Source organism: Poecile atricapillus, chromosome 1 (genome assembly GCF_030490865.1).
Source record: "Poecile atricapillus isolate bPoeAtr1 chromosome 1, bPoeAtr1.hap1, whole genome shotgun sequence".
NCBI lineage: Eukaryota > Metazoa > Chordata > Aves > Passeriformes > Paridae > Poecile > Poecile atricapillus.
The window spans coordinates 94,173,478-94,199,244 of NC_081249.1; the positions used below are offsets into that span (position 1 = coordinate 94,173,478).

General features: G+C 51.1%; 1 protein-coding gene across 3 annotated transcripts in view; it reads right to left on the reverse strand.

Moving 5' to 3' along the window:
* The window catches only part of BOC (BOC cell adhesion associated, oncogene regulated), a 53,776-nt gene that overhangs the window by 274 nt on the left and 27,735 nt on the right, over positions 1-25,767 (reverse strand). For 2 of the 3 annotated variants that reach the window (XM_058828712.1, XM_058828721.1), the window contains exons 2-18: positions 22,175-22,342; positions 21,529-21,807; positions 13,724-13,870; positions 13,287-13,430; positions 12,583-12,876; positions 11,514-11,786; positions 10,677-10,975; positions 7,899-8,061; positions 7,194-7,304; positions 5,786-5,992; positions 4,785-4,966; positions 3,542-3,647; positions 3,234-3,356; positions 2,365-2,586; positions 1,751-1,977; positions 1,099-1,178; positions 276-469 (exon numbers count right to left, since the gene is read on the reverse strand). In XM_058828712.1, coding sequence (XP_058684695.1) covers positions 276-469; positions 1,099-1,178; positions 1,751-1,977; positions 2,365-2,586; positions 3,234-3,356; positions 3,542-3,647; positions 4,785-4,966; positions 5,786-5,992; positions 7,194-7,304; positions 7,899-8,061; positions 10,677-10,975; positions 11,514-11,786; positions 12,583-12,876; positions 13,287-13,430; positions 13,724-13,870; positions 21,529-21,807; positions 22,175-22,259 — 3,136 coding nt within the window. In that variant the 5' untranslated portion in view covers positions 22,260-22,342. The remainder of the gene's footprint in view (positions 1-275; positions 470-1,098; positions 1,179-1,750; positions 1,978-2,364; positions 2,587-3,233; positions 3,357-3,541; positions 3,648-4,784; positions 4,967-5,785; positions 5,993-7,193; positions 7,305-7,898; positions 8,062-10,676; positions 10,976-11,513; positions 11,787-12,582; positions 12,877-13,286; positions 13,431-13,723; positions 13,871-21,528; positions 21,808-22,174; positions 22,343-25,767) is intronic. The other variant, XM_058828728.1, reaches the window with a different exon arrangement.

Consider the following 25,767-nt stretch of genomic DNA (forward strand, 5'->3'; position numbering starts at 1 on the left):
GGGAGGTTTCAAATCAATAGCTCACTTTATTGGGGGGGGGAACTCTGATCAAAGAGGAAGATCTGCATTCTGAAAGTCTGTGTGGGAATTTGATGCCATGATCACACAAAACAAGTCTGACCTGCACTACAGGGGTGGATCAATGGATTAGGTCCTAGGGAGATGGATTCATATCACTTGAACATGAGCTATCAGAAAGGTTCTGCAGTGAGATCTCCCTTCAAGAGCAGCCTAAAACGATGAGATGGAGGCATGGAGTTTTTCAAATCACTGACCTTGGTGGAAGAGGGTATCCCGTCGAGCATCCAGGCTAGGGCCTCCCACTTTGCTTCCCATCACTGGATGATGGAGGCCAACAAAGTGCTCTTGAAGGTGAGGACAGTCATCTTGTGGCTGAAGAAGCTGGTGAGTGGAGTCATCTGGGAGACTGTAGAGGAAAGAGCTGTCTTCTGTTCTGGAGCTGGGCAATCTAGGGAAGCAGGCAGAGAGGTTTAGGGCTGTTTACCAGATCTTTCCTCCTTGAAAGATATAATTCGTGTCATGTCTCAGCCAGCTCATCAATGCTGTGACACAGAACATTCCTAAATGAGGGGAAGCACAGAAACGGGGATGTACTTGTGGGATGGGAATGAGGTGATGTGGGACCTGGTATCCATGATCCAACAGCTCATGAGTGCCACAGGAACCAGAAGGAATAGTACCTCACAGGGAGCATGGTAATGAAGATGTCTGAACAGTGAGACACTAAGCACTCACAACTGGACAGTGGGCAGATTCTGGGGCAGCTGTTTATCAGCATCAATCACAGATGTTTGCTTCTCTCATCCTGCTTTTCAGTCTCCCACTTAGAAACAGGAGGAGGAAAAGGGGATGGAGGGGAGTAGGTCTTGGCCACCTCTACAATTAAATTATTCCTTCCTGAAATTCTAAGAGGAATGAGTCGTGTGAAGAGAATTTAGACCAAGGTGTCCTAGTGCTGGGGCATGGATTTGTTTCCCAAGAGTTGGGACAGACAGGAGTGTATTGAGGGCAGGCTTTTGTGAGCATGTGGGTCCCAGTGGATTGTTCCACCCTCCCTCTCCACACGCCAGGACTAACCTGGAGGGCTGGTAGTCTTGCTGGGCACTCCCATTCTGCAGCACTCTTGCTTGCAGCAAGGCATTGGTCTCCTCCTGTGACTGGAAGGAGAGAGAAGGATTCTTAGCAGACCAATGGCACACAGCAGCATTAAGAGGCAGGTGCTGATCTGAGTCAGAGCCCTGGGGCAGACTGCTGAAGCTCTTACAGCGGAAGGCAGAAAAAGCTGAAACTCTTTCTTTTGCTACTGAGGGCAGTGGAACTGAGCACTGAAAAACTCACTTTACACTTAGTGCTGAACGAGTGGGGGATAAGCAATTTACAGTCTCAGCTCTGGCACTGCCTGTTACCCTTTTTCAGAGTCCTCAGCACTGTCAGTCCCTGTGACCTTTGCTCAGGGGACACAGGAACCGTCCCCATGAGAGTTGCCTTTTCTCGCTGCCTCCTCCATACTTAAGAGGCTCAAGAAAACACCCTATCACCAGTGTTTTGGAGACCTTCCTGTTCCCCCCATGTCTGACTTTACTACAAAGGGGAAATCTCTTTTGGGAAGCCAGCCTTGCCGCTTCTACATGCTGCAAAGTGTGCCAGCCACATCTGGAGAAGCCCTCTCACTGCAAGTGTGGCCTCCAGCTCATGACAAACCAGCTCTTGATCCCAGGTGTGGGCTCACCTGCGGCACTTCATCTGGGCTATAATCTCGGGGCTTGGTGCTTGTGTACCCCACTCCTGCAGAGGCACAGATGCCATTCAGATGTGCCCTGCTGGCATAGGGCTGCCCATTAACAAAGGGATGTCCATTGGCACGAGGAGCAGAGATGCCTCTCAGCGGCACCATGGTGTACTGGCAGGATGACACCAGCAGCCCAGCTCCTGGGAAGCTCATGTCAATGGTTTGTTCTGCAGAGGGAAGGAAAAGAAAGTCTGAGGCAAAAATGAGAGGTAAAGTCAAGCTTGTTGAAGCTCAGCATGTATAGGGTTAGGCTGTCCTATCAGGTAGACATTTTGGCACCCAAAGCACTCTTGGAGATAAATGGCAAAAAGGGGCCCTTTTCCCCTAGTCCCAGAGGTTCCTTTGCAACAAGGCAAGCAGAACAAGGGACAAACAGTGGCCTTTGTCTTTATGGCATTCCACAGGACATCTGAGACTTGCCCTCTGCACACCCCTTCCCTGCTTCCCAGAATTCCCTCACATTTTGGATGTTTGATGCAACTACACCCAAGGTCAGATTTAATCCCCAAGGCAAACCATATCCTGTAAATCAGCCCGCAAGAAACAGCCCTTACTCTGCTTGGACCAAGCTCTCCAAAGGCAAAAGGGGATGAAAGCCACGATGAGGAGTACGATGGATCCCAGCACAACGCCTACAATCAAGTATGGCAAGTCGCTGGAACGGGCCACCATGGCCCCTGTCCCCAGGCCACTGTGCCCACCACTGAGTGGGGGACGCTGCTGAGGGGGCACTGTGGAGGGTGGAAGACGACCTGGCAGACCAAGAGACTTCCGAGCTGTGGAAGGAAGAGAGAGAATGTTAGACAGAGATATGGCAGATGGCACAGCAGACCAGGGATGTTTATGCTGCTGTGGAGTGGCCAGACTTGTATGATGTCTTTGAAGAAGCACTCCTGGATGACAGGATTCCTAGGCTGATGCATATGGCAGTACAGACAAGGCCTCTGTGCTTGGCTCACAGCTTTGCCAGATCTGCTTTTGGGCTGATCAAGCAAAACCAAAATCAAGGAGGCTCTCCAAAGCACACACTTGGACTTAACGCTGTTGTTGTCATGACAGTGCAGCTGCTTGAAAGACAACAAGGAGCCTGCTTCTAAAGCAACACAGAGTTCAGTACAGCAAGGGAAAGTCAGCCCTTCTGCTTCCAGTCACCACCTCTGTGATAGGAAAACAAAAGGTAACTGCTGCTCTGAGGGGCAGCAATGGACTCTGCACAAGGGGTGAGTACACAGACCAGTCACACTGATCAACAGCATGGATGAGCCTGTGTCTCTCTTCTCTCCAGTGCTGCCTCCACCACTTTTCTGGAGCTTGGGTGATGCACTGTCAAGCGGGGATGGTTCCTGCCTCGCTGTGCTCTGACAGCTGCAGGCAGGGAAGACAGCAGGCTGTGTTCCCAGAGCTGTCCCAGGAAGCTGCTTACCTTTGGTTTCACAGATCATCACGTTGCTGAACTCGCTTTCACCTCCCTCGTTGAAGCACTGCATCTTAATGTCATACGAGGTCTCTGGCTGCAGGTGGCTGATGGAGTGCCAGTACCGATCTCCTGAGGAGGGAACAAACACATGGAGCTCTTAACTTCCTCAGGGAACAGGCAGCTGGCCCAGCTCCGCAGCAGTGCCCAGTAAAGTAGCCTTGACAGCTGCTGCCTTTCGTGCACAGGGCTCCTTCTGGCTGTGCTGTCTTCCTGTAGGGACCAGGGTCTGGGACCAGTCTCTCCATTTCTCCTACCTTCCACCACGTCCTTCTTGTAGTCACTGTCATTGTCACTGTCAGTGGGGCGGTAGTAGATATAAAATCCATGGATGGGAGTGTTGTTGTTGCTGGCTGGGATGTACTGCAGAGAATGGGAGGGAGAGCAGAAATTAGCAGAGATGTCCATGCTTGTATTGTACTAGGTGAGGAGCAGCTAGGATAAATGGGATGGGACAGGAGGATAACCTAGCAGAGGAATCTTCCTCATGTTGACATTGGTTGCACAATAAAAGTTTTTCTACAGAAGCTCAGTGTTACTTTCTACTCCTCAAGCTTCTCTCAGGTAACAGACAAGCTGTGAATTTCGGCCTGTCACTTCAGGCATCCAGTGCTCTCCTCCCTCTCAGCAACCACAGCCAATGATTCAGAGAAAAAAAAAGTCTTCAGCAACAGTGACTCAGCTGGGCAAGCACACCATCATCTTGACTCCGGTAGGCTCATGGCTTCCAGACAAACTGGGTCTTGCCATGAACTGGTCGCTGCAGGAGCTTTGTGTTTCTGAAGACAGTTCTTTTCCTCCCCTATACCCAGGGCAGTACTGTCCCAGCTCTGTGTGTTCTTGCTGTCTTTCACCCAGTGTTTTATCAGCTACTGTTTGAGTTCAAATGAACAGCTGCGCCCATCCTGCCTTGTGGCATTTTCTGGCTAGAAGCAGCTAGGAGAGGAGAGCAATGCATCCCTCTGAATAAGCTCTAAGCTGCTGAAAACACTTCAGCCCAAATCTGGGCTTGTGATCCAAAAGATCCTACCCACTCCTAAAAATCCTCTGGAGTGGACTGTTGTAAATGATTATCAGCATTACATCATCATTTGTTACCCACCAAATTAGAGTGAAGGATGCATCTGCTGGAAAATACTAGGACAGAGAGAGGTGCTAATGGATTCCAGAAGACTGGCCAGGAGAGCAAGCAGATACCCAATGCATTGTTCAGCTGTGCTTATTGAACAAAAAGGTCAAGAGCCCATGGTTATGCACTGAAATCTTCCTGTATACAATGTTGGATTCAGATGCAAAGGGTTTCCTAGGCTCTCTGACTTCCCACCCAGTTATGTGTCCCAAGCCCAGTCCTCCTTTGATGGAGGCAGCTGTTGGGTCCCAGATCCATTTGTGCTGGTGACAGGCTCCAGTGTGGTAACCTGGAGGAGGTGTAAGCTGGGCAAGGAGCACCGTCCCACCTGGTTCCTCCCCTGCAGCGCTCTCCACCCCCACAAACCTTACCATCCACTTGAGCATGATGGTGGTCTCATTGATGGCATCCGTGAAGGTGATGTAGGGCCCGGCCACGGGGCGCTCGTAGACGCGGTTGCTGTAGCCAGACACCACGTACGGCCGAGACGCCGCGCTGGGCTCGCTCTCCCCCAGGATGTTCAGCGCCCGGACACGGAATTTATAGGATGTGCCTGTGGGGAAAATGGGAAATAAAACAGTTGCAGGGATTGGAGTTTTTCAACATTTCTGCTGTCAGCATAGCCCTGACTGTGAAGAGGGGCTACACCTCCAGATGGCAGAGAACCTACAGCAAGTCTGTTGTGGAATGAATTTCAGCCATATCCTAGATGGAGCCTGTTTTTAGTTACCTTCCCCAGTTCCTGTCTGGATGGTCCAAAGGTTAGATAGCAGTTTTGCAAGGTGTGCAGGGGGTTAAGAAATGCCTGAAGGGATATCCTGACCTGAAAGCAGGTAAGGAAACCCCTTAGGAAAGGCGTTCTTCCTCTACTCCATGGGAATTAAGTACATAAACATCAGTTCAAAGCTCAAAGCCTACACAGTTTTTACCCAAACTTTATTTTACTGATAGTAAAATAAGTGGGATAGTTATGTTCCCCTTTTAAGCTGTCCAGCTCAGTGATGAAATCTTTCCTCATGTGAATTGCAATGGGATTTGTGTGCCCATCTGTCTTGCCTGTGGCTAAGGAAAGTTCTGTCCTGTCTTGTAAAAGGCAAAACCAAATGCCTTTAGTAACTGTATCCTGTAATACAGAAAAGCATGCCTAAGCCTCCCTGAGGGAGGTCAAACCTATGCTGGTCTCTGCAGCTGGAGAAATTGGAGAAGCATCTGCAGCTTTTTCCCCACGCACCTAAGGCAGGACTCAGGGAAGCTTTGTTTTGCTCACGCATGCCAGGGCTGAACAGGATGTGACAGACAGTTAACCATCCTACAGGGACCCTGCAGCTTTCCTACAGACCTCCAGGAAGCAGGGAGGACAGCACCTGCCTACCTTTCTCCAGGCCTGGGATTTCCACAGAGAGGCGAGAGGGAGGAATGTCACTGGTGGCCAGGACCCAGTCTCCCAACTTCTTCAATTTCTTATACTCCACGCGGAAAGACTGGATGGGGAACCCACCATTCCCACGGGGGATCCAGGTCACATACACAGATGTCTCTGATGCCATGGAGATGGTTGGACGGTCCGGTGCCTCTGGAGCTGCAAGGGACCCAGAAGGATTTCAGGACGTGAAACGTATTCTTCTCACCCTGTCTGTAGCTCAGAGATATGTGGGTGAAAGACTACCTGCATTGCACCCAGCCACATGCTCTGCAACTCCTGAATGCTTTTTTCCTTCTGTCTCTTTGTTAGAGCTGGCACCCCCAAATCCTCATGCCTTTCAGTTTGTGCCCACAAGCACCTTTTATTCCTGCTTGCATCTTGCTCCTTTTCCACTCCCAGCTCAAGTAGGATGAGACAAGGTTTGAGCTGTGATCACCCATCATGGGGGGGAAAGCAGTGAGAGGGGTGGATGCAGGGCTGGAGATGGAGCAAAAACCCTGGGTGAGTGAGCTGGTGAAGGAGACTGGTGCTGGGGACAACCAAGTGTAGGAGATGGAAATAGGAGAGATTGAAAAGAAACAGCTGAGAAGGAAATAAGGAGAAGTTCTGAACTGTGGAAATGCAATTTGACAGGAAAACAATCAAAAGATGGGAGGGAAAGAGATGAAAGGAGCTATGGATATGAAAATAAAGACAACAAATGAATGAGTATGGGGGAGACTGAAGGATGGGACTTCACAGGAGGAGCAGGACTGAAGGAGAAAATTTCACAGAAATTATAAAGGCAATAGTAGTGATAGAAACAAGCTGGGAAACAACTAATTAGATTGACCAGTAAGGATCTGATGCTTCTCCAGTGCAGCAAGATACCCAAACAAAGCACTCTGCACCACTAGAAGGGGAACTAATTGCCCCTAGCCAGAGCCTGGCTGAGAAAGAAGGATGCCAGGACATGCAGGGACTTGGTCCCTGCTCCTCCCTTACACTCCATCAGCACCCAGTGGTGCAGTGCAGTTTGTTGTTCCTGTGCCTCACACATTCACAGATTCACAGAAAGACGGGGCTTTCAGAACCCTCTGTGTGCAACTCAGCAAGAGTCAAAGAGTTGCTGAGATGTCCTTGCATTAAAGGTGGGGCCAGGCAGTGGGATTTGCCTGCTCTCCAGGACTGACTGTCTGCCCAGAGAAGTAGCAGTGGTGTCTAAGAAGGACCTCTCCTTGTCAGCAGCTACAAACCACCCATCCAGCACTGCAGTCTTGATTTATCCAGCAGAGACTTCAACCTGGCATGGCCTGGCCACACACAAAAGACCCAGCACCCCTCACCCTCCCCACTGCCACTTCAGGGAGGGCCTTACGGGACAGACGGCTGTTGTCGGCCTGGTTACTGCTCTGAGTACTTGTGCCTGGGTCATCCCTCTGGATCTGCTGCTCTTTGCTGGCAACAATCTCTGGCTTTGGGCGCCGGCCTGTGCAGAAGGGAGAGGTGGCATCAGTAACACTGAGAGATGCACTCAGAATTAACTTTTGCTGGGATGAGGAAAGCAAATATTCCCAGACAGGATACTGAGGTAAGTACTTCCTGGACTCTAACAGCCCTAGGGGCTCAAAGCACTCCGCCTGCTGGCAGGAACTAAAACTAAAGCAGCAGATTTGTTAATAGATCCCCCTCATATTCTATTTTCTACAACTTTTAACTGGTTTTCTTGAAACGTGGTTAAATTTCTGTCTCCAGGCAGAGGATAGATTAACCTCTTGACAACCTCTTGACCTTTATGCTAGATCCATTTTCTACAGTATTGCAGGTGTTCAACCGAGACACCAAGGGAAGAAGGGGCTTCTTCAAACCCACACAGAGGATGAGCTGGAATTTTCCCCATACTACCCTCCACTTTCCCTTCTGACAGTTGTTCTAAGCTGAGGGCAGATGGGTTTCCAGAGCACAAACACTCCTGTTGTCGTAAGGCTGGTGCCTTGTGCCTCAGGGCTGGGACAGGATGTTTCAGAGGGGCCCTCCCCTGACTCAGAGCAAAGGGGAGCACAGGGAAAGGTCTGCCCTTTACCGGTGCGGAAGGTCACCATGGCTGTCTGTCCCTCGCCAGCACAGTTGTGAGCAGCCATCTCCACCTCGTAGAGGCTCCCAGGGTCCAGCCTGGTGAGGGTCAGGCGGTGCTGCGAGGCTGGGACATCCCTCACGGCCCAGCTGTCCGAGGAGTTGGTGACCTGCTGAGAGAACAACGCAGATGTTGCAGAGCTTGGGGCAGGCTGGGCTGCTTGTGGGCACTGAGCTCAGAAACTTTATTAGTAAGTTCTAATTAATCTACCATCTACCTTCCCTTCCCTCTCTGCAAAAGAGGGAGATGTTTCCAGCCTGATTTTTGCAAAGCAATTCAGATATAAGCAGGACAACTCACCCAAGCCCCAGAGTGCTTTCTTGACCCCAGTCAGCCCTGTTCTGTCCTCTGGTTCCCTTTGATACCACCACCCCTCAATGTGTGTAAGTCTCCAGAGTGGGCTTGCCCCACAAAATGCAGCAATAGCCACAGGACTGAGCTGCTTTAGGAGCCAAATCTCTCCAGCAGCCCAGCTGCTGAGCTGCTCATTTAAATACTGGCCATTTCCATCGGATGAGGTACCCAGACCCAACTTTGTTTTACTGAGTTTTATACAGCCTCACCCCTGGCACTTTGGGGCTAAAATGAAGAACCATGATGCTGGAGCAAAGGTTTCTGCAGGGAAGAGACTGTGTATTTGCCATACCCTCAGAAAAGCTTGGAAACACAGTTTGTTTTTTGGTGATACCCTGATGCCCCATGGAGAGGGGGAGGGGAGGTGGAACCTTCCTCCTTCTCCCCAGCTGCAAAGATAATATTTTTGCAGGCAAATAGGCAGGACACTGAAGTGACCCGGTGCCGAAAGGAGCATTAGCTATGCAGGCAATGCAACAGAACGGAAATGCCAAGACTCTGCTGTATCATTCATCTTCTCCAAGCGTTTGACACTGACTGATTAATGCCTGCCTCGTTTTATTTTTATTCCTGAGCCTGCAAAGTTGTGAGGCCAGGGAGGGGAGCCCTAAAGGCTGCTAATATCTAGGAAAGGAAAAGAGTAATTCTTAAGAAACAAAAATAAGGGCTGCATGGCATCTGACTGCTTGCAGGCTGCTGAGAGTGTAGGGGCAGTGTGGAACAGGGTGAAAAGAGACATTCACAGATATTTTCTAGAGAAGCAGCAGAACTTTGCGCAGTACAAATGTAGGTCTCCTGTCAGTAGGTCTAACTTTCCTTACAGCCATCTTCTACACAAAGAGCCTGTTCTTTTGTTGCTGAATTGATTCCTTCCCTCTCCACACACTCCTTTTCCAGTCAGAAATGTCAAAACCAGATCATTATATAACTTGATCCTAAGGATCTTGGATAGAAAGAGACTCTTTCTAAACAAGTTTAAGGGTTATTGGGACTAATTCCTTTCCACACAATCCTTAAGCATCCCAAGAAAGAGTCTCCAGCTGAGAATTTGGACTACACTGAAAACATATTACTGCAAACTGCAGTGACCCATGGTGACCTTCACTGCCCCACGGCCCCTTCCAGGTGACGCGCTGAAAAACAAATCAAATATGGACAAACTCCAAGGCTGCAAGTTAAGATTGCAAGCAGAATTGGTAGTTACATGATACACCACTGGGGAATAAATCTCCTCTTGGCAGACAACCAGAGCCAATAGTCTGGGGATGCTTTTGGCATCTTTGTTTTTTATTTAAGCTTGCCCCATTGTGGTCCTGTGCTGGCATCTTCTGCCTTTGTTTTAAAGGGCTCTTTAAAGAGAAGGTTAGCTGAAATCCCCATCTTAAATTTTTTTAGTAAGAAATCAAGGATTGTAGGTCTTCTATTACACTATATTTTCATAAAAACACACAATTCCAGGAACATAGATACATATGTTCATATGTACTTGAAAACAGTGCCTTGCAGTGGCTGGGAATCCCAAACATGCAATCTGACATGTTTTTGGAATACACTCAAACCCTCTGGGATTTGAGACAAAACCTGCCTCTCTACTGCAATTCCGTGCCTACCCAAAGGAAAGAAAAGCAGCAGACAAATAAATTCAAGCCCTTTTTTCCACTTATCCCCAGCAAAATGGGAAGAGATACTTTAGACCTCAAAAGCAGAATTTTTCCCTCAGCAATGCTTCACCATTTAAAGAAACTGCTGGGCTACAGCAGGATTTGGCTGTTCACCACCCCATGTGTTCACACTGTGCCACCTGCAACTGATGTACTCACAGTGCACTGCCCTCCAGCTTTAAACTGGGGGACAAGGACCTTCCCAGAGGATTTAGCATGGCTATGACAACTCTTTGCTGGCTCCTCACACACACACTGAGCAAGGGCACTTCAGTGCTGCTGAGCAGGGTAGGCACACGCAGCAGAGAGGCTGTTGCCCTGTGTCCTGCAGCCCAAGCTGTTCAAGGCAGAGGTGCCCCCGTGGCATGTGCCAAGACAAAAGCATTCCAGAGCAAGTCATTGTGCAACCTGCCCTTGGGGCTTCCTACCTGTGCAAGCACACAACTGAGAATTGGACCTGGAAGCTACTGGAGAAGTGTGTATACTCTGCAGACAGGCACTGCCACTGGGCTCTTCCTGGACAGCTCAGCAGACCACCTGTACCCATCACACCTCAACAGGCTGAGGCTGCAGCTCAGGAGGTCCCACTAACCAGTGCCACCAGTGAGTGATGGGTGCCCCTGCCCCAATGCATCGTGAAATGTGTGGTGAGGCCACCAGCCCGCCCACGGAGGCGCAGAGGGAAGACGGGAGCAGGGCAAAACAGCGATACCTTGCGATGCTTCACCACGTAATAGAGGATGGGGGCCCTGCTGTCAGGCCGGGGTCTCCACACCAGGTCATAGCTGTCCGTCTTGGATGTCCGTGGAGAACTGAGGATGACAGGGGCTTCGGCTGGAGTCACCAGCTCCTTGTTGGCTGCACACTGTGGAGATGCTGCTAGAGGGGTTGTCTCAGGCTTTGGCAGTACAGCTTTATCCAAGGGCAGCTTTAAGGTGCTGTCCCTGGAAGGTGGTGTTGGAGGCTGAGCTGAGTCCGGCTGGGCATCTCGCCCGGGGTTGAGTGGAGCTCCTGGAAAACAAGGTATCACAGCAGGGTAAGTGTCCATTCCAGTCTGTGGTTAAGGCAGAGCTGTGAGCCCCTTGTGCAGTGCTGCCTGCTGTGCCACTCAAAAAAGTGTTGACAACAATCCCTCCTTTCCCTGCTATAAACCACAGGGGTCTCTATCTTTCGGAAGCCCCTCTTAATCCTGTGTAAGTTCTACAGGGTCCAAGGAATCAGGTGGTAGCTCTTTTACCTCAGGTGAATTCAGTTTTTAAGCTCTTGCTCTGTTCAAGTTCAGAGGCAGAGCTAAGCCATGGGGTGAGGCAGTACACCCAAATGTCTTAGGTCTCTTGGGTAAAGATTGCCCAAATGTGCCCCACCCTTAGAAGCGAAACTGGTGTCATGTGCTCTCACAGGGAGACACAGAGACCTCAGGCACAACAGCACATGCAGCATAGGTTAAATAGGAAGCAGGAGCAACACACAGACTTTCTTCCCCTGCTTCCCCTTGTCCTGTGTGTTAGGCTGTGACTGAATGGCCATGACTTTGGAGAGAGGGGCTTACCCGGGCGGGCTGTCCTCAGCTGCACCATGGCTTGGGCACTGCCCACCTCGTTCTCGGCCATGCACTGGTAGATGCCCTCGTCCTCGGGCCCCACGCTGAGCAGCCGCAGCGCCCGGCGTGACAGCCGCAGCCGGTGGCTGCCTGACAGCGGCACCGCGTTGCGCAGCCACATCACCGAGGGCTGCGGGTTCCCTCGCACCTTGCACGTGAACTTGGCGCTCTGGCCCCAGGGAATGATCTGCTGGGACAGCTCCATGGTGACCTCCGGGGGTTCTGTGTGAGGGACAAACACAGACTGCTGAGCGCTGCTTGGCTGGGAGCACGGCACGGTCATGGCTTTGCACTTTCCTCTCTGGCAGGGATGAGAGCAGAGTGATGGATCCTTTCCTACACTGAAGTCCCACTCCCTTTGTGGGGGCCCACAAGGGTCTGCTTCAATGCCCCTCCCCTTCAGCATTCACATAAACCGAAAAGAGAGGTAGCCCAAGGCCATCTGCCCTCTCACATGACATCAGATATCTACAAGTCTCATTTTTCAGAGCTGAAATGCAACTCTGCAAAGATTATGCTTGTGCCATAACAACACATCAGCACCTGATGAAAGGCAGTCCATGAAACACAGGCTTAGCCTCCCCAAAAATTGTGAGAATGGGAAGTATGTGTGGTAGAAATATCTAAGGTGTAGTATCCCTTATGTTTTCTGCTCCACAGAGAGCTCCCCTACAAAACAGAACAAAACCAAGACACTCCAATGTCTTCCTTATGCCAATGTCAAATATGTCTAAAAAGCAACCAGGCTTCCACTAGAAAGTATCAGAACAAAAGCAGTGCCACAAATGACAGAAGAGCTTCTGCAGAGGAATGGAGGATCCATCATCTCCAGCCCATGGTGGGAGCCAAGAAGGAGGAACTACTACCCATTTCCTGGAAACTGGAACCACAAGCAGGAGTTTGCATCACATTGTGGTTTGTCCAGGGAGGGGGAGAGTGCTTCAGTGCTAGTATCTTCCCCTAGAAGAAGATGAGATGTCCAAGCCCTTCCTGAAACAATGGCTCCGGCAGCACTCACCAAACACCTGCACGTTGTAGAAGATGAACGCGGCCCCGGCCTCCCCAACGCCATTGTCAGCCGTGCAGCTGTAGGTGCCCGAGTCCTCCTCGCTCGTGGGGTCGATCAGGAGGTTGCTGAGCAGGAAGCGCGTCTTGTTGTAGGCGGAGACTCCAGAGCCATCCTTGGCCCAGGTGACCCGCGGTGGGGGGATCCCGCTGGCCACACACTCCAGAATGAGGCTCTGGCCCTTGGTGACAATGATGGTCTGAGCCTCAGGAGGGTAGATTATCCGGGCTGCCTCTGCTGTGGAGCCTGGAGAGATGGAGGAAGGAGGTGTGTGGGAAGGAAGGCGGCTGGTGGGAGAGCACCCTGTGCAGTGGGTAGGTAGGGATAATGGCAGGGCACACTGTTTTCCTGTGCTGGGGGAGGTAAATGGCAATGCAGCACAAGAGGGACATTCTGTAAGGGTTCTGTGCACATAGCAAAGCCACCTTGCCAAAGGGTTAAGGACCTTTTCCCATCCACCACCAAGAAAAAATCCTAAGGAAATATGGCAATCCCAGGGCTGCATACACATAATCCAAGAGCAGACCTTGGGGCCTTCTGCTGCTGGAAAGGAGTTTTCTCAGCAACTGATAATGGTTCACACAGAAAACCAGCTGTGATAGCACTGCTCAGTGCCCCCAGTGCTGGAGATGTGCAGTGAAGGGAGAATGGCTTACGTCTCACACGGAGCCTCTCACTGGAGACTGAAGTTTTCACCTCCTGTGTCACAGGGTTGTAGGCAGCACATTTGTAAGTCCCCTCATCCTCCTGGCTGGCATTAACAATCTGAAGGTTCCCAGATGGCATGATAAGATAATTGTCTGTAGAGAAAGAAGAGAAAGTGCCACACAGTCACAAGATATGCCCCTGTCCAGCCTCCTGGAAGACAGGCATTGTCCTGAAGAAAAGGTGGACAAGAGGGAAAGAAAAGGCCATGATGTCCCAGGCAGCACAGACATCAGGGAGACCATGCCTGATGCCTAAACTGACTTGTGCTCAGAGAGGTGACAAAGGGACAAGGAGGCAGCAGGTAGAGACAGCTACTGCTGGTAAGGAAGGGCGAAACCGAGGGTCCTGTGACAGAACCTGTTGGGACAGACCCCTGTGCACTCACCTCGGGAGGCCTCCAGCCACTCCTGCTTCACACTGTAGCGGACCTGAGCCTTGGGGTGACTTTCAGGCAGGTCACAGGCAATCACAGCGGTGTTCCCTTCATCCACCTCAATCACATGCTGGCCATCAAACTTGAAATCTTTGAGATCTGCGAAGGGAGCAAAAGACAAGGCATCTGAGTGGCTGGTGAAACATCTCAGTGTCAGCTCATCCTCTCCCCATGAACTCGGGGTTGTTTCATTGTGGTACCGGCAGAGGACTGCTCTGACCCCAGCAGCTAGGGAAACTGGCTTGATTTCACAGTTTGTTTTTTGTTTTTCCTCCTTTTTCCTATGAAATGAGTAACTTAAAACACAGCTTCTGGAGAAACTGCCTCCTCCAGGACTGGGAAACTGGGTGTGAAAAATCCTGGCCTGAGAGGAAAATTAAGCCAACTTACTGCAGCACTGAAGGGCGGCCAAAAGCGGTCCTTCTGCTGCCTACTATTTCACACATGGCTGCTACTGAGAAGCTGACTTTGTAGTCATAATCAGGAGCCCAGCCTGCTTCAAGGGTGTACAGATGCCAGGTGTGAGGAAGTGTGTGATGCCCTCTGAGCTCCTCCCACACCTGCGAAATCAGTGTCTCTGCTCCCAGCACTCCTGCTCCCATCAAATATCTCACAGCTGAAAGCTGGTTAACCATGATGCTTCACATGTGCCCAAGCTCCAGTTAGAAGAACAGGGACTTGCAAGGAAAACCAGCTCCTCCTCTACATGGCACAGCTGGTCCTTCCCCAAAGCAGCTGTGAGAACTCCGTCCCACCACATCCCTCTGCCCAAGCTGTGATGGGAGTTCCCACCCTGGCTGGGCTGATATGGGTAGCAGGTCTGGAAGCACAGGAACTAAGAGGAAGGGATACCTGACTTTTTGCTTTCTTTTCCCGGTGTTTTTTAAAGCAGGAGGAGAAGACTGCAGTGAAACCCCACAGATCTGGCAGGGCAGGGAGCATGCCAACCTGGTCCCACCCCAGCAAACTTTCCAGAGAGATAACTGGTTTCCATTCTCTCTGGGCATAATGGCAAATATTGCCAAGGCACTGCAAGATGGAAGTTAGTCTCAGACAGCCTGTGTTGTGAGGGAGGAGGTTTTGTGCCAGGAAAAAGTCCCTCACATGCATTTTTACAATGCTGCACACCAGCCCAGATGACCCCTAGTGCAAACAGCACATCCCGCAGTTGGCTGTTGTCCCAGGTGACAAGTCACGTTGTCAGATCAAGGCTCAGGTTGGTGCCTCTTCCCAGGACTAACAGATCTCCTGAATGGCACGCCATTAAGTCTGGATGAAACCACATTTCCTTTGCAAAACCCCACTCTAAGGCAGTGTTCCATCTGCAGCCACTGCATGGCCACGTGCTGTCGACAGCTCCCTCACCCCTAGAAACCCATCCCAGGACATGGCACCCGTGACCTCGGGCAGTTTGGGGAGCCGGGGGGCAGCAGGAGGGCTGGCAGGCGGCAGGCAGCCTCCCTTGGCAGCCCCAGCCAGCAGAAAAATGTGGGGTTTGTTCTCTGGGAAATGCAGCAGCGCTCCAAGAGCTAAAGACAACTCTGGCTCCAAGCTTCTCCCACCCACAGTCATGGAAAAGTGACATGAAATTTCTCAAGCAGACTTTCTGATTAAAGCAAGATCCTTTATGGAGTTTAAATAAAAACCAGCTCTCTTGGCAAGGCATCGAGAAAGCCTCCCCGAGCGCGGTGCGGAGGGGCTGTCGGGTGGCTGCTGGGGGAGCCAGCGGTCCCGGGCCCAGATCTGAGGGAAGGGGAGGAGGTTGAGAAGAAAAGGGGAGGTTTTGCAATGTCATAAAAATGATTTGCAATGAACATGCTTAATACTTCTGGAATTTCTTGGCATTGTTCAATTAAAAAAAATAATAAAAAGAAGGAATAGGGGTGAACTTCAGAAATGTGATTAATCCTTTAAGACAAGCTGAGGAAGGGAGCCATGTTTCCACTGGATATTAAAGCCAGATGAAAGTTAACTCTTAACTTGTGAAAAGCTGGCAGTGCCTCACGCTCCTTCTCCAATGAAAGTTACTGCTGGGGAGGGGAAGGATGATGGATATTTTCTCCTCTTTGCTTTTTATATTTGATCAAGGAATAAAATAGTGAGAGCCACAGAAATGGAAAGAGGTGGAGAAGTGGCAAAAGCCCAGTGTCTGCCTGCCCGCATTGCGCATGTTTCACCGATCAACAAAATATAAACGAGCATCGGGAAAATTAATGTGCGCCTTGGTGGTCTGGATTCATCACAGCCAAATTAAGATTTTGGAGCCAAGGCATAGGCTCCAGCAGTGCTGGCAGGGATCTGCACACACACACTTACACGAGCACGTGTACATGCACACACATCCTGAAAAGAAGGGGCCCAGGAGCCTGGAAAAAGAGCAGACCCAAGGTTCTGGCATAGCAGAGCCATCTTGAAGATGGAAAATGATGACCCTGTGCCAGGGCTCCCCCTGGGATGACTGTGGGCTGGGCAGACATGGGGAACTCTCATATGCAGCCCCCCAGATGGTGGCTCAGCCCACATTTCACATCTGTGGGTGCTGTAGCCCCACAGTAGGGAGGAGAACCTGCAGCTCTTCCCTCAGCCCAGAAATGAGGGACAAGGGGTAAAACTGGGGATAGAGGGGGAAAGAACAGAGGGAAGACATCCTGGGGTGGGTGGGGGAGCAAGGACCAGGTACCTCTGGAGAAGCAGAGTGAAACTGGCAGGGGAGAGAGGAAAAATAGCAGAACTGGGATAAACTACTTTCTCATATGCCAAGTGTACGAGCGTCCTGCCAAACTACTCTCCTAAATTCCTGCTTCCCCACAGAGAACAAGACTGGTTTATTTGCCAATGGACTTTGGCCACAGGCGATCTCAGCTGCCCCACTCACCACTGGTATGGGCACATAGAGCCATCCTTTAGCACTGATGGGTCAGCCAGAGCTGGTGAGGGGTGGTCAGGGTCACCCCTGTCCCCCTCTGTACAGGGGACAAGCTCCCCTGCACACATCCTGTTGCATTTGGCCCCAGCAGAGCAAAACAGAGGACCCAGGGCCAAGCTGGGACAACCAGCTTTGGCCTGGGGGGTTCAAACAAGGTGTCCCTGAGTTGCAGGGGGACCCTGCATGTCCTCTCCAGCAGGGAGGGGTGGAGGAGAGGACCCATGCCAGGGGGATATGCAGCACTCGACTCTTCAGCTGCCCAGCCAGCAGCAGCCAGACTCCACATCTAACATGCAATTTGCACCAGAGTCTAACAACCACTGCAGCTAGGAGAAACCACATCCCCTCTCACTGGCTGGGTTTTCCTTCTCATATGGCAGCACCCAGCGTGCCAGCCCATGTTCTTGTCCTTAGAAGACACGCCTGACCACAGTGAAGCAAGTCCTCATCTACCAGCCATTGTCCAGGAGGTGCTGCGGACAGACAGACTGAGCGCTGCCAATCCCAGCCGTGCTGGGATAAGAGGGCGCTTTTTTCCCCCCTGCTTTTTTTCCCTTTTTTAGTTTAGGAGGGAGTGCAACCAAAGGCCATTGCTTGTGTCCATGCTGCAGCCAGCTCTGAGGCACGATGGGGTGAACTGGGCTGTGGGGAGGGTCAGCCCTGCAGCCCTGCTGCTGTCACCAGGGAGGGAAACCAGCTGAATCCCAGGGCTGGGGGCCAAGCAACGAGGCAGGCGAGACAGACACGATTAAATGAATGGGAGACCATAAATAACTTTGGAGAAGAAGCAATAGTAAATAAAATGATGGCCCCCGAGGTAAAAGTTCTCCCTGCCATAGGGAAGAGTGAAAGAGGGAAGAGAGGGCGCACCTTGAGAAAGGGAATAGGCAGGAATGGGGTCCTCCAGCCCGGGGGCAGGCACCTTCCACCATTCCCCCCTCAGCTGTGACAGCAGCCTAGGGCTATGGCTCTCACTCCCCATCCAGCCAGCCCTGCAGGAGTCTGGGCACTGGCACTGTCACCACCAGATTCCTCCCACCCTCCTGAGACAGGCACAGCCCCACAGACTCCTGCCTACTGACACCCCCCCCACCACATGTCCCCCACCACACCTCAGCCCCACTCCCCATTTCACAGTCCTCATGCCACAGCTCTGCTGGCTCACAAAACACCACCTGTGTTTTCCTTCTCTCCCCTCCTCACATTGCCTCTGCCCCTGGGGCCAGAGTCCCTGTGCCTGCTCTACAAATGCTTTTCCAACAGGCAGCCATCCCGTTCCTTCCCTCTTGCCATTGCCTCTGGGGAGTATCAGTGGAGAGGCCCGGGTGGAGGAAAATGAATGGGGCTGTCTTCAGAAAGCAGCTGCAAATTCCTGGGGATGCCCATCCCGACCCCGTGCAGGGTCACTGCCCGCAAGCACCACATGCTGAGGCCCAGCTTCCTACACGTGCTGCCACAAGGCCGAGGACTGACCTCACCCGTGGCACTGATGGAGGGAACAGGGCAACCAGCCTCCCTTGCCCACAGCATTCCCAGGACACAGGGACCTGCAATCCTACACCCCTGGGCCATAGGGACACTGGAATGGGTGGAGTTTCTTTGCTGCACTCCTCATCTATTTTTCTGTTTTGTTTTCAAACATCACGTCTATCCAGGTCAGGCTTGCCGCTGTGTTTGCTACACTGATTTTTTCTATGCATACAGATGAGTGCTGGGAGTTACACAGCTCCCACTACCTCTGCTCATCAGCTTTGCTCCAGCCCTGAGCTTCAGTTGCCCCTGCAAGCTCCACAAAGAGCTCCTGACCTCCCAAACCGCTGGCTGTTACAGGACCAGCCCTCAGCACCATGTACAAGTCCCTGGTGGAATTACTTGGCCCCACCACCACTGCAGCCGTGTCTTTTACATACAGCTCCTCTACTCAGGAGAGGGGCTGGGACAGGGCTTTCTGGCAGGATGGCAACTTTGCTACCTAGAATCAGGCACAGAAAATGTCTCTCTCTTCTTTGCAGCTGTCATTCATATGAAGGCTTAAAGCCTGGCTTGGAAAACCAGGAATATTCCTGTTTTATCCATACAGTCCCAGACTGCAGTGCTTGGGGCCTGCAGGGCTGATCTTGTGCACCACGTTCAGGCCAGCAGTGATCAGCAGGTGACATACATTGATATGCCTTGGGCTGCCAAGGTTATGTGGAGCACAAGCTCAGCTCTAACAGGACTCAAAGGTGCCCAAGTAATGCCTGAAGTGCTGCTCCCTTTGACACATTACGAAATCTTTCCCTTCTGCAAATCCCCCCTCCCCCCACCTCTTGGATATACAACAGCTACTTTATCTCTGCTGGAGAAATTAAATGCAAATTTCAACCAGCTCTCTGAGTCAGGGGGAAGAGAGATGGCCTCTGCATCACTGTGCTGCAGATGAGAGAAGGAGGTATCAGTCCCACGGCTATGCTGTGGCTGCCAGCACTGCAGCGATGGTTGTCTGCTTGCTGACTGTCAGCAAAGCACAGCTGGCCCCAGGGGACCGGGCACACAGAGCCTGGGGCACTCCAGAGTGTCTCCTTCAAAGAAGACCAAAAGAAAGGAGGGGAAATAGCCTAAAAGTTGGTCAGACGATGTTACCTACAACTCCTCAAAACCTAGCAAGTCACTTCTTCCAATGACTCCAGGTCCTCTTCCAAAATCAACCTAAGCCTTGAAAATATTTCCATCACCCTCCTTCCCCCCACTGCTTTAATTCACACATTCCAGTTTCACTTTCCCCCTGCCACCCCAAAATAATTTTTGGATGGAACTAAGACTTTCAGAGGGTTTTCTTTTAGCCCTGAAGGTTATCTGGAGGAGATATATAAACTGCAATGCTGACCTGCCAAGGCTTTCCTCTCACCATGGTCACCACTGAATCAGCTGTAGAGGAGGTCTGGAGCAGGAGAGAAAGCCCCGGGCACAGCTGCTACCACAGCTTTCAAACTCAGTCCCACCACCAGTGGTGCTCCCTGTTCTTTCAGACCACTACAACACCACTGTTGCAAGCAGCCTTCAGCCCATAAACATGAGACTGGTTATTTGAACCCCTCCAGAAGGTTTTCCTCCCACGTCTTTACTGGGATGTACCATCTTTCTCTTCACTCACCGATTTCTAAATCTTCCCCACCTGAGTGCTATCACCTGAGGCTATCCAGGTGTGTGGGATACAGCCTCTGCCATCTCCAGCTACCCCTGAGGATGAGGGACCCATGCAGCACAACACAGGGGTTTTCCACAATTGATTTTTAGCTTGATCATACAAACTCTGGCTCCAGTTTTGTGAGCTCCACTGAAAGGTGCTCCTGACTTCCTCTCAGAAGTGTGTTTGCCATGACAGGGACCACAGCAATGGCCAAATCCTTCTCTTTTGCATGCACAACCCCCGTTGCAATCCAGTGGGCAAAGGTAATTTGGCTTCTGGAAAGGGCTGATGCACTACTCAGTGGTTTTGATTTGTCCTGAAGGACGTGGTGGCGCCTTCTGGTGCTTCAGGACCTGTCTCCCATCCACCACTGATGCTAGACTAAAGTCTAGCAGATATGTCAGACATCTTTTTCCCAGGAGACAGAGCTGGTGGTGGTAGGCTGGGGTGTGAGTAACAAAAGAAAAGGGGGTCAGCTAAGCAGGAGCTGATCAGGCTGAGGAGCTGTGCACACCCTACTCTCCTAAATGCAAACCAAGCCCTTGGTAATCCCATCCACCTCTCCCCTCCTCTCCTTCTCTCTATCAGGCCACCAGCACACACAGCCCCCTTTCTGCTCTGGAATGTGTTCTCCGAAACTTAATCTCAGCATGGGGCTCAAGCCAAATCCCCCGACAGATTCGGCCCCGTGACAACCCCCTCCCACCCTGCCTGGGAGTTCAGCAACTCTCCTTGCTTTCCCTGGCCTCCTCCTCCTCCCACCCAGCCTGGCCTAAACATTTCACTCCTGATTAATGTATCAGTGACAAGCCAATAGTTCTTGGCTTTAAAGCAAAGCCAGGCCCCACTTTGCACAAACATCTTCGCTTCTTCATTTTCTTAAGACTTAGCCCCAAACTCCCTTTTTCTGGGAAAGATGAAGCCTTTTCTACGCTCAGGGACTGTCACTGCAAGGCAATGGCAGCCTGCTCTGCACACACTTGCTCCACCAAACACCATGTGGATTTCTGAGAAGGTGGGGCTCTCCACTGCTTTCTCAGATGTATCCAAATACAGCACCTTCTGGCCAAATACACACAACATCTGGCCAAAACCAGGCACTTGTAAGAACAATTGCCCACCTAAGACACCTCTGGCCACACACACGTCTCCTAATGCCAGAGGGCAGCAGCGAGGAGCTCATAAGCAAAGGAATAGGAGCAAAGTCCCTTGCTCAGAGCTATGTCTCAGGAAGGCACACACTGACGCTGTGCTGGCAGCAGTCCTGCAGCAGCCCCAGCAGCAGCTGGGCCATCAGCACCAGCAGATACTATTTATGAATAATGACTCCATCATTAAGTCAGGAACCAGAAGAGGCAGTCTGACTGTCAGGAAACCAACCACACACACACAAACCCCATGGCTCAGGTATCACCTGGTCTTGCAGGTGTCCTTCTCCCTGCAGGACAGGTCTGCAGCCTACCACGCAGCAGGAGGACAGCTTGGGTCAGACTGGGTCACACCATGTCAGCCAGTCCACAATCAAAAATGCTACAGAAGGGCCTACACCAAAGGAGTCATCCCTTTATGCCAGCACGAACAAGCAGGAATGGATGAGCCTCTCAAGATGTGTGAGTGATGGCCCAAGCAAGCAGGGGCTGTCAGAGAACTGAAGCTACTCACTAGCTAAGGTGACCACTGCAGGGACACTGGCAATGACTCCTTCAGGCACACGAGCGATGCACTGGTATCTCCCCACGGTGCGGTTGTTGAGAGCCGTGATGATGAGCTTCCCTCGCTCCACATGGATACCCAGCACCTCGTCTGATCCAGCCAGCTCTTTCCCATTCAGTCTCCATGTGAGGTTCACTCGGGGGGGATCCACCACACAGCCCAGGCTGACTGGGCCCCCAAGTTTTTGGACAATAGAAGCAGGATGCACTGTGACCTGCAGAGATTCACCTGCACAGAGGGGAAAAAATGGGAATATGAAAGCTCTGTGAGACTCAGCAATAGAAAGGACAGCGGAAAAAGCTGCAGTGCTGTACATTTTGCATTATCCACAGCCTCTCCTTGTGTTGCACCATCCCCCTGACTCCTCACACACCCACCCTAATTTTTAGAGATGTACACCAGCTTAATTTCTTTGGCACCACCTGAGAGAAATGTTCCACTCCAAATGTGTCTCCTCCTCTGGAGGAGGGTTTGAACCTAGACCTTTGGTCAAGGCTGCTCAGGGAACAGCAGAGAGAGGATGCCTGTGTCCTTGAGGCGTGGCTATGCTAAACAGCATTGAGACAAACAGGAATTGGTAAGAAAAGACACTCACTCAGTTTGGCAAAACAGCTGGCAGCCGCAAGCACGAGGCAAGGGATGGGGGACATGGGCCTCTTCCTTCCACGTGTCATTGCCATCCCATGCAGTGTGAGCTGGGGCGCCCAGGGAAGGGTCCCATAAGCTGCCTCAGGGGATGTAGCGGATCTGTGGCAGTGGATTCCTGCAGATGACAAGAGACATGATGGATGAAACTCTCAGGCTCCCCTCTGCTTTCCAGCCCTGCCTGGCTTCTCTACCAACATCCCTAAACTGCCACAATTCACCGAGCCAGTGGCTTGAGGAGACTACGGATGCTGATGCAAGCATTTCTCTTCTCCAGCCTCTCCCCCAGGCACGGTTGGGAGTCTCTCAAGACATCCCATCTTCAGTACACATGCACATACAGACACACACTCCCCATTTCATACTTGGCACAGTAAATGACAGTGATGCACACCAGGACATTTTCAGGAGCAAAACACAAACATTTCCAACAAAGTATTACTGAAGATATCCACTGAGTGCTGCTGCCACTTCTTGGCTATGTCTGGAATACATTCTATTTTAAACACTGAAGTAAAAGAGCAATACAAGTCCATTCTAACTAAGACACACAACCTACGAAAATACTTTAGATTAACTGTTCTGCCTGAAACACACCACCTATTTTAAGTCTACACAAACCACCAGGTCCATATTTGAAAGCATCAACTAGTCCCAGAAAACTAAAAATGTAAGGCCACCTTACACCTCACAACCCAGGTTGCTGTGAAGAGCTGCACACTGCCGCAGCTTTGAAGACTCATGAACAAACAGGTCAGGGGATTAAAGACCTCAGTAGCTGCCCCAAGAGACACCTCAAATGTCAAACTGAATTCATCTTTAATCAAGGACAAAAGGCTGAAGAAAGAGGAGATTTCCCTCTACTGGTACCATAAAGCAGCTATAGGATTTGGAGCTCCCTTCAGCTGTAGCACTAAGATGACCTGCAAGTCTTAGGGCACTGCAAAATTGCTCTTGTGGCATGTCTACAGGGAAGAAGCACAAGACCAGACCCAAAGCAGCCATGGCAGCCAGCCCAAACAGCCCAAACTGCCTGCTCCCCCTGCAGCAATCAGCTCATTGGCCACAGTCACCATCCTCAGGAGCACTTGACCCTGCCTACTTCCACCATGGTCGCTGTTTGAGCCATCACCTGCTTGAGCATGTGCTCTCTGTACCCATCTCAGCCAAAAAGAGGGCACAAGTCCCATCAAGCATAATGCCCCAAAATTAAACCTCCTAACTCCTGAATTAAGGACTGACACATACTCCTCCTGAGATGATTGATGAGTTGTTCAAGGCAAGGCTGATTACTACTAGCAAGGAAATCACAGCATTTGGGGAAATATCATTAAGCTACTCTCACGTGACTTTGCTTGGCTTTTGGTGGCAGCAAAGGTGCAAAAGTGCAGCACAGCAGGGCAATGTCCACGGCCAGCCATGCTGAGTTCCACATCGTGACAGCAAGAATCCAGCAGGCTGCTTTGCCTCTCTGCAAATTGGGCTGTCCTTCTGACAGCCTCACAAGCTCTCTTTCCCCTACATCCCAGAGCTCTACTTGAAGGAGAAGTCATGGAAGAGACATTCATATAAAGTTGAGAAGAGAGAAGAAAAGCCTCTTCTGAGCTGGGGATTTCAAAAGGAACAAACACCAAGTAAAGCGACATGCTGCTGGAGTTTTGGAAAGGCCACAAAGAGCATCTTTACATGGCCCTTTGCAGGCCAGCATCAATTCAGTGCACTAGCTGGACCAGGAGGCTCTACACAAGGCAGCTCTTTCCAGGAGTTACACAGTCATGGGGAGAGTGGCTGTGAGGCCAAGATGACAAGCCCTGCTGAGAGGCAGAATAAATTAAGTCAAGCTTGGCATGGCCCAATGCGGCTTCCAGGCACCAAGAAGCACGGACAGAGCTCAGACATTGGGCATATCCTGGAGGCACCCAGAGAGAACAGCTAGGCCATACTCCAGCTACTGCAGGCCACAGCCCCGTTACATGTGAAAATGCCTTTGGGTATCCTCCAGTGCCAAAGAGACAAGACAGCAACTTCCCTCCCACACACCTCATCCTTCTTGGTATTCACTCTCCTCACCTGAGAAGAGTCTCAAAATTTCCCCCACCAACCAGCACATAGCATCGTACAAGATACTTGAGCGACTGACTTGGAGACCCATCTGAGCTGCTCAAGTTTATTTCTCCACGTAAGGCAGCCACCAAAGCACCCTTCATTATGCCACAGCCACCATGGGAAGTCACCACCGATGATGGCTGTAAAAGTGCCCTGGGTCTGTCCATACCAGAACATGCAGTGTTGGCACCACTGCTGATGTACAAGTTAAGGTCTCACTTATTACACTCATCGGGAAGAGACTTTGAGGTAGTTCAGGCTTAAAAACACCTCACACCCTAAGGTTTGCTGCAGATGGAAAGCCTTTCACTGATGTAGAAGAAACATTCTGGGGTAGGACTTACTGTCTGGTTCCTCAGTGTTGGAAGCCTTCGGAGAAAAGCTGACTCATTCCCGCTATCTGGATGGGTTTGGCAGCAGGATGGAAAAATGTTGGACAGAAAGGAGCTGCTCCCTGGAGCCCGAGCTGAGGGAAGGGATAGGCAAAGACATTCCTAACCAGACCTCCCTGCAGCTCTGCATTGCACAGAGCCCCTGGCCAGAAGAGCAAAGCTGAAGGCGCAGAACTGTGCATGAGACCCTTCGTGAGCTAGGACCACCCAGGCACATCGATGCAATGACTGAACTGACTGCCCCCAGGTCTGTGAAAAGACGAAGAGCAATAGGTGGGGAGAAAAAGAGGGGAGCTCAAAAAATTTGGCCACAGCACTGGGCAGATTGAACAGTACTGAGCAGAGAATGAGGAGAGAAGGTGTGTTGCAACAAGTGTGTGTATGGTACCTCCCCAAACCTCCAGGCAAGAGTATGAGCTCTAAATAGGGACATGTGGCCATTTCTTTCACAGCTGAGTGAAGTACAAAAAGTAAATGGCCAGCATAAAAATAATGAGGAAAATGAATGAAAACATCAATTCCAAAAGAACTGTTAGGATCCAGGGCCAGATTTTGAAACTCTCAGCTTCCACAATTGAAGCCAGATTTTCAAAAGCATTCAGTTCTTGACATGCTGAGCTCTCCTGAATAGGCAACCAACTTATTTCGATGCCTAAATTGGAGCTGACCTCTTTTGAAAATGCTGCCCTTAAGCAGCCTGCAATCGTGCAAAGCAAGGAACTTTATTAATCAGGCAGCTTTCGATCTGCCTCATGTCCCTGCCAGCAGCACCAGAGTGGATTGCAGTGGGAGAGGAGGCAGAGGTGGGGAGTAGAGCAGACCCCAGGCACTCCAGCTGGCTTCCTAGAGGTGGTGGTCCCAGGCAGGGGCTGCACTGGGGGCTTCAGGGCTGCTGCATGACAGGGTCCTGCTCAAGGCAGGTATCTTGCCAGGTGCTCCTGGTTGCCAACACTTCTGCAGCCACCACCACCACCAGCCTTGACAGCTCCTGCTTAATTGCTATCTAGGAAAAGAAAGAGTCAAAGTAATTTCAATAGCTTCAAGA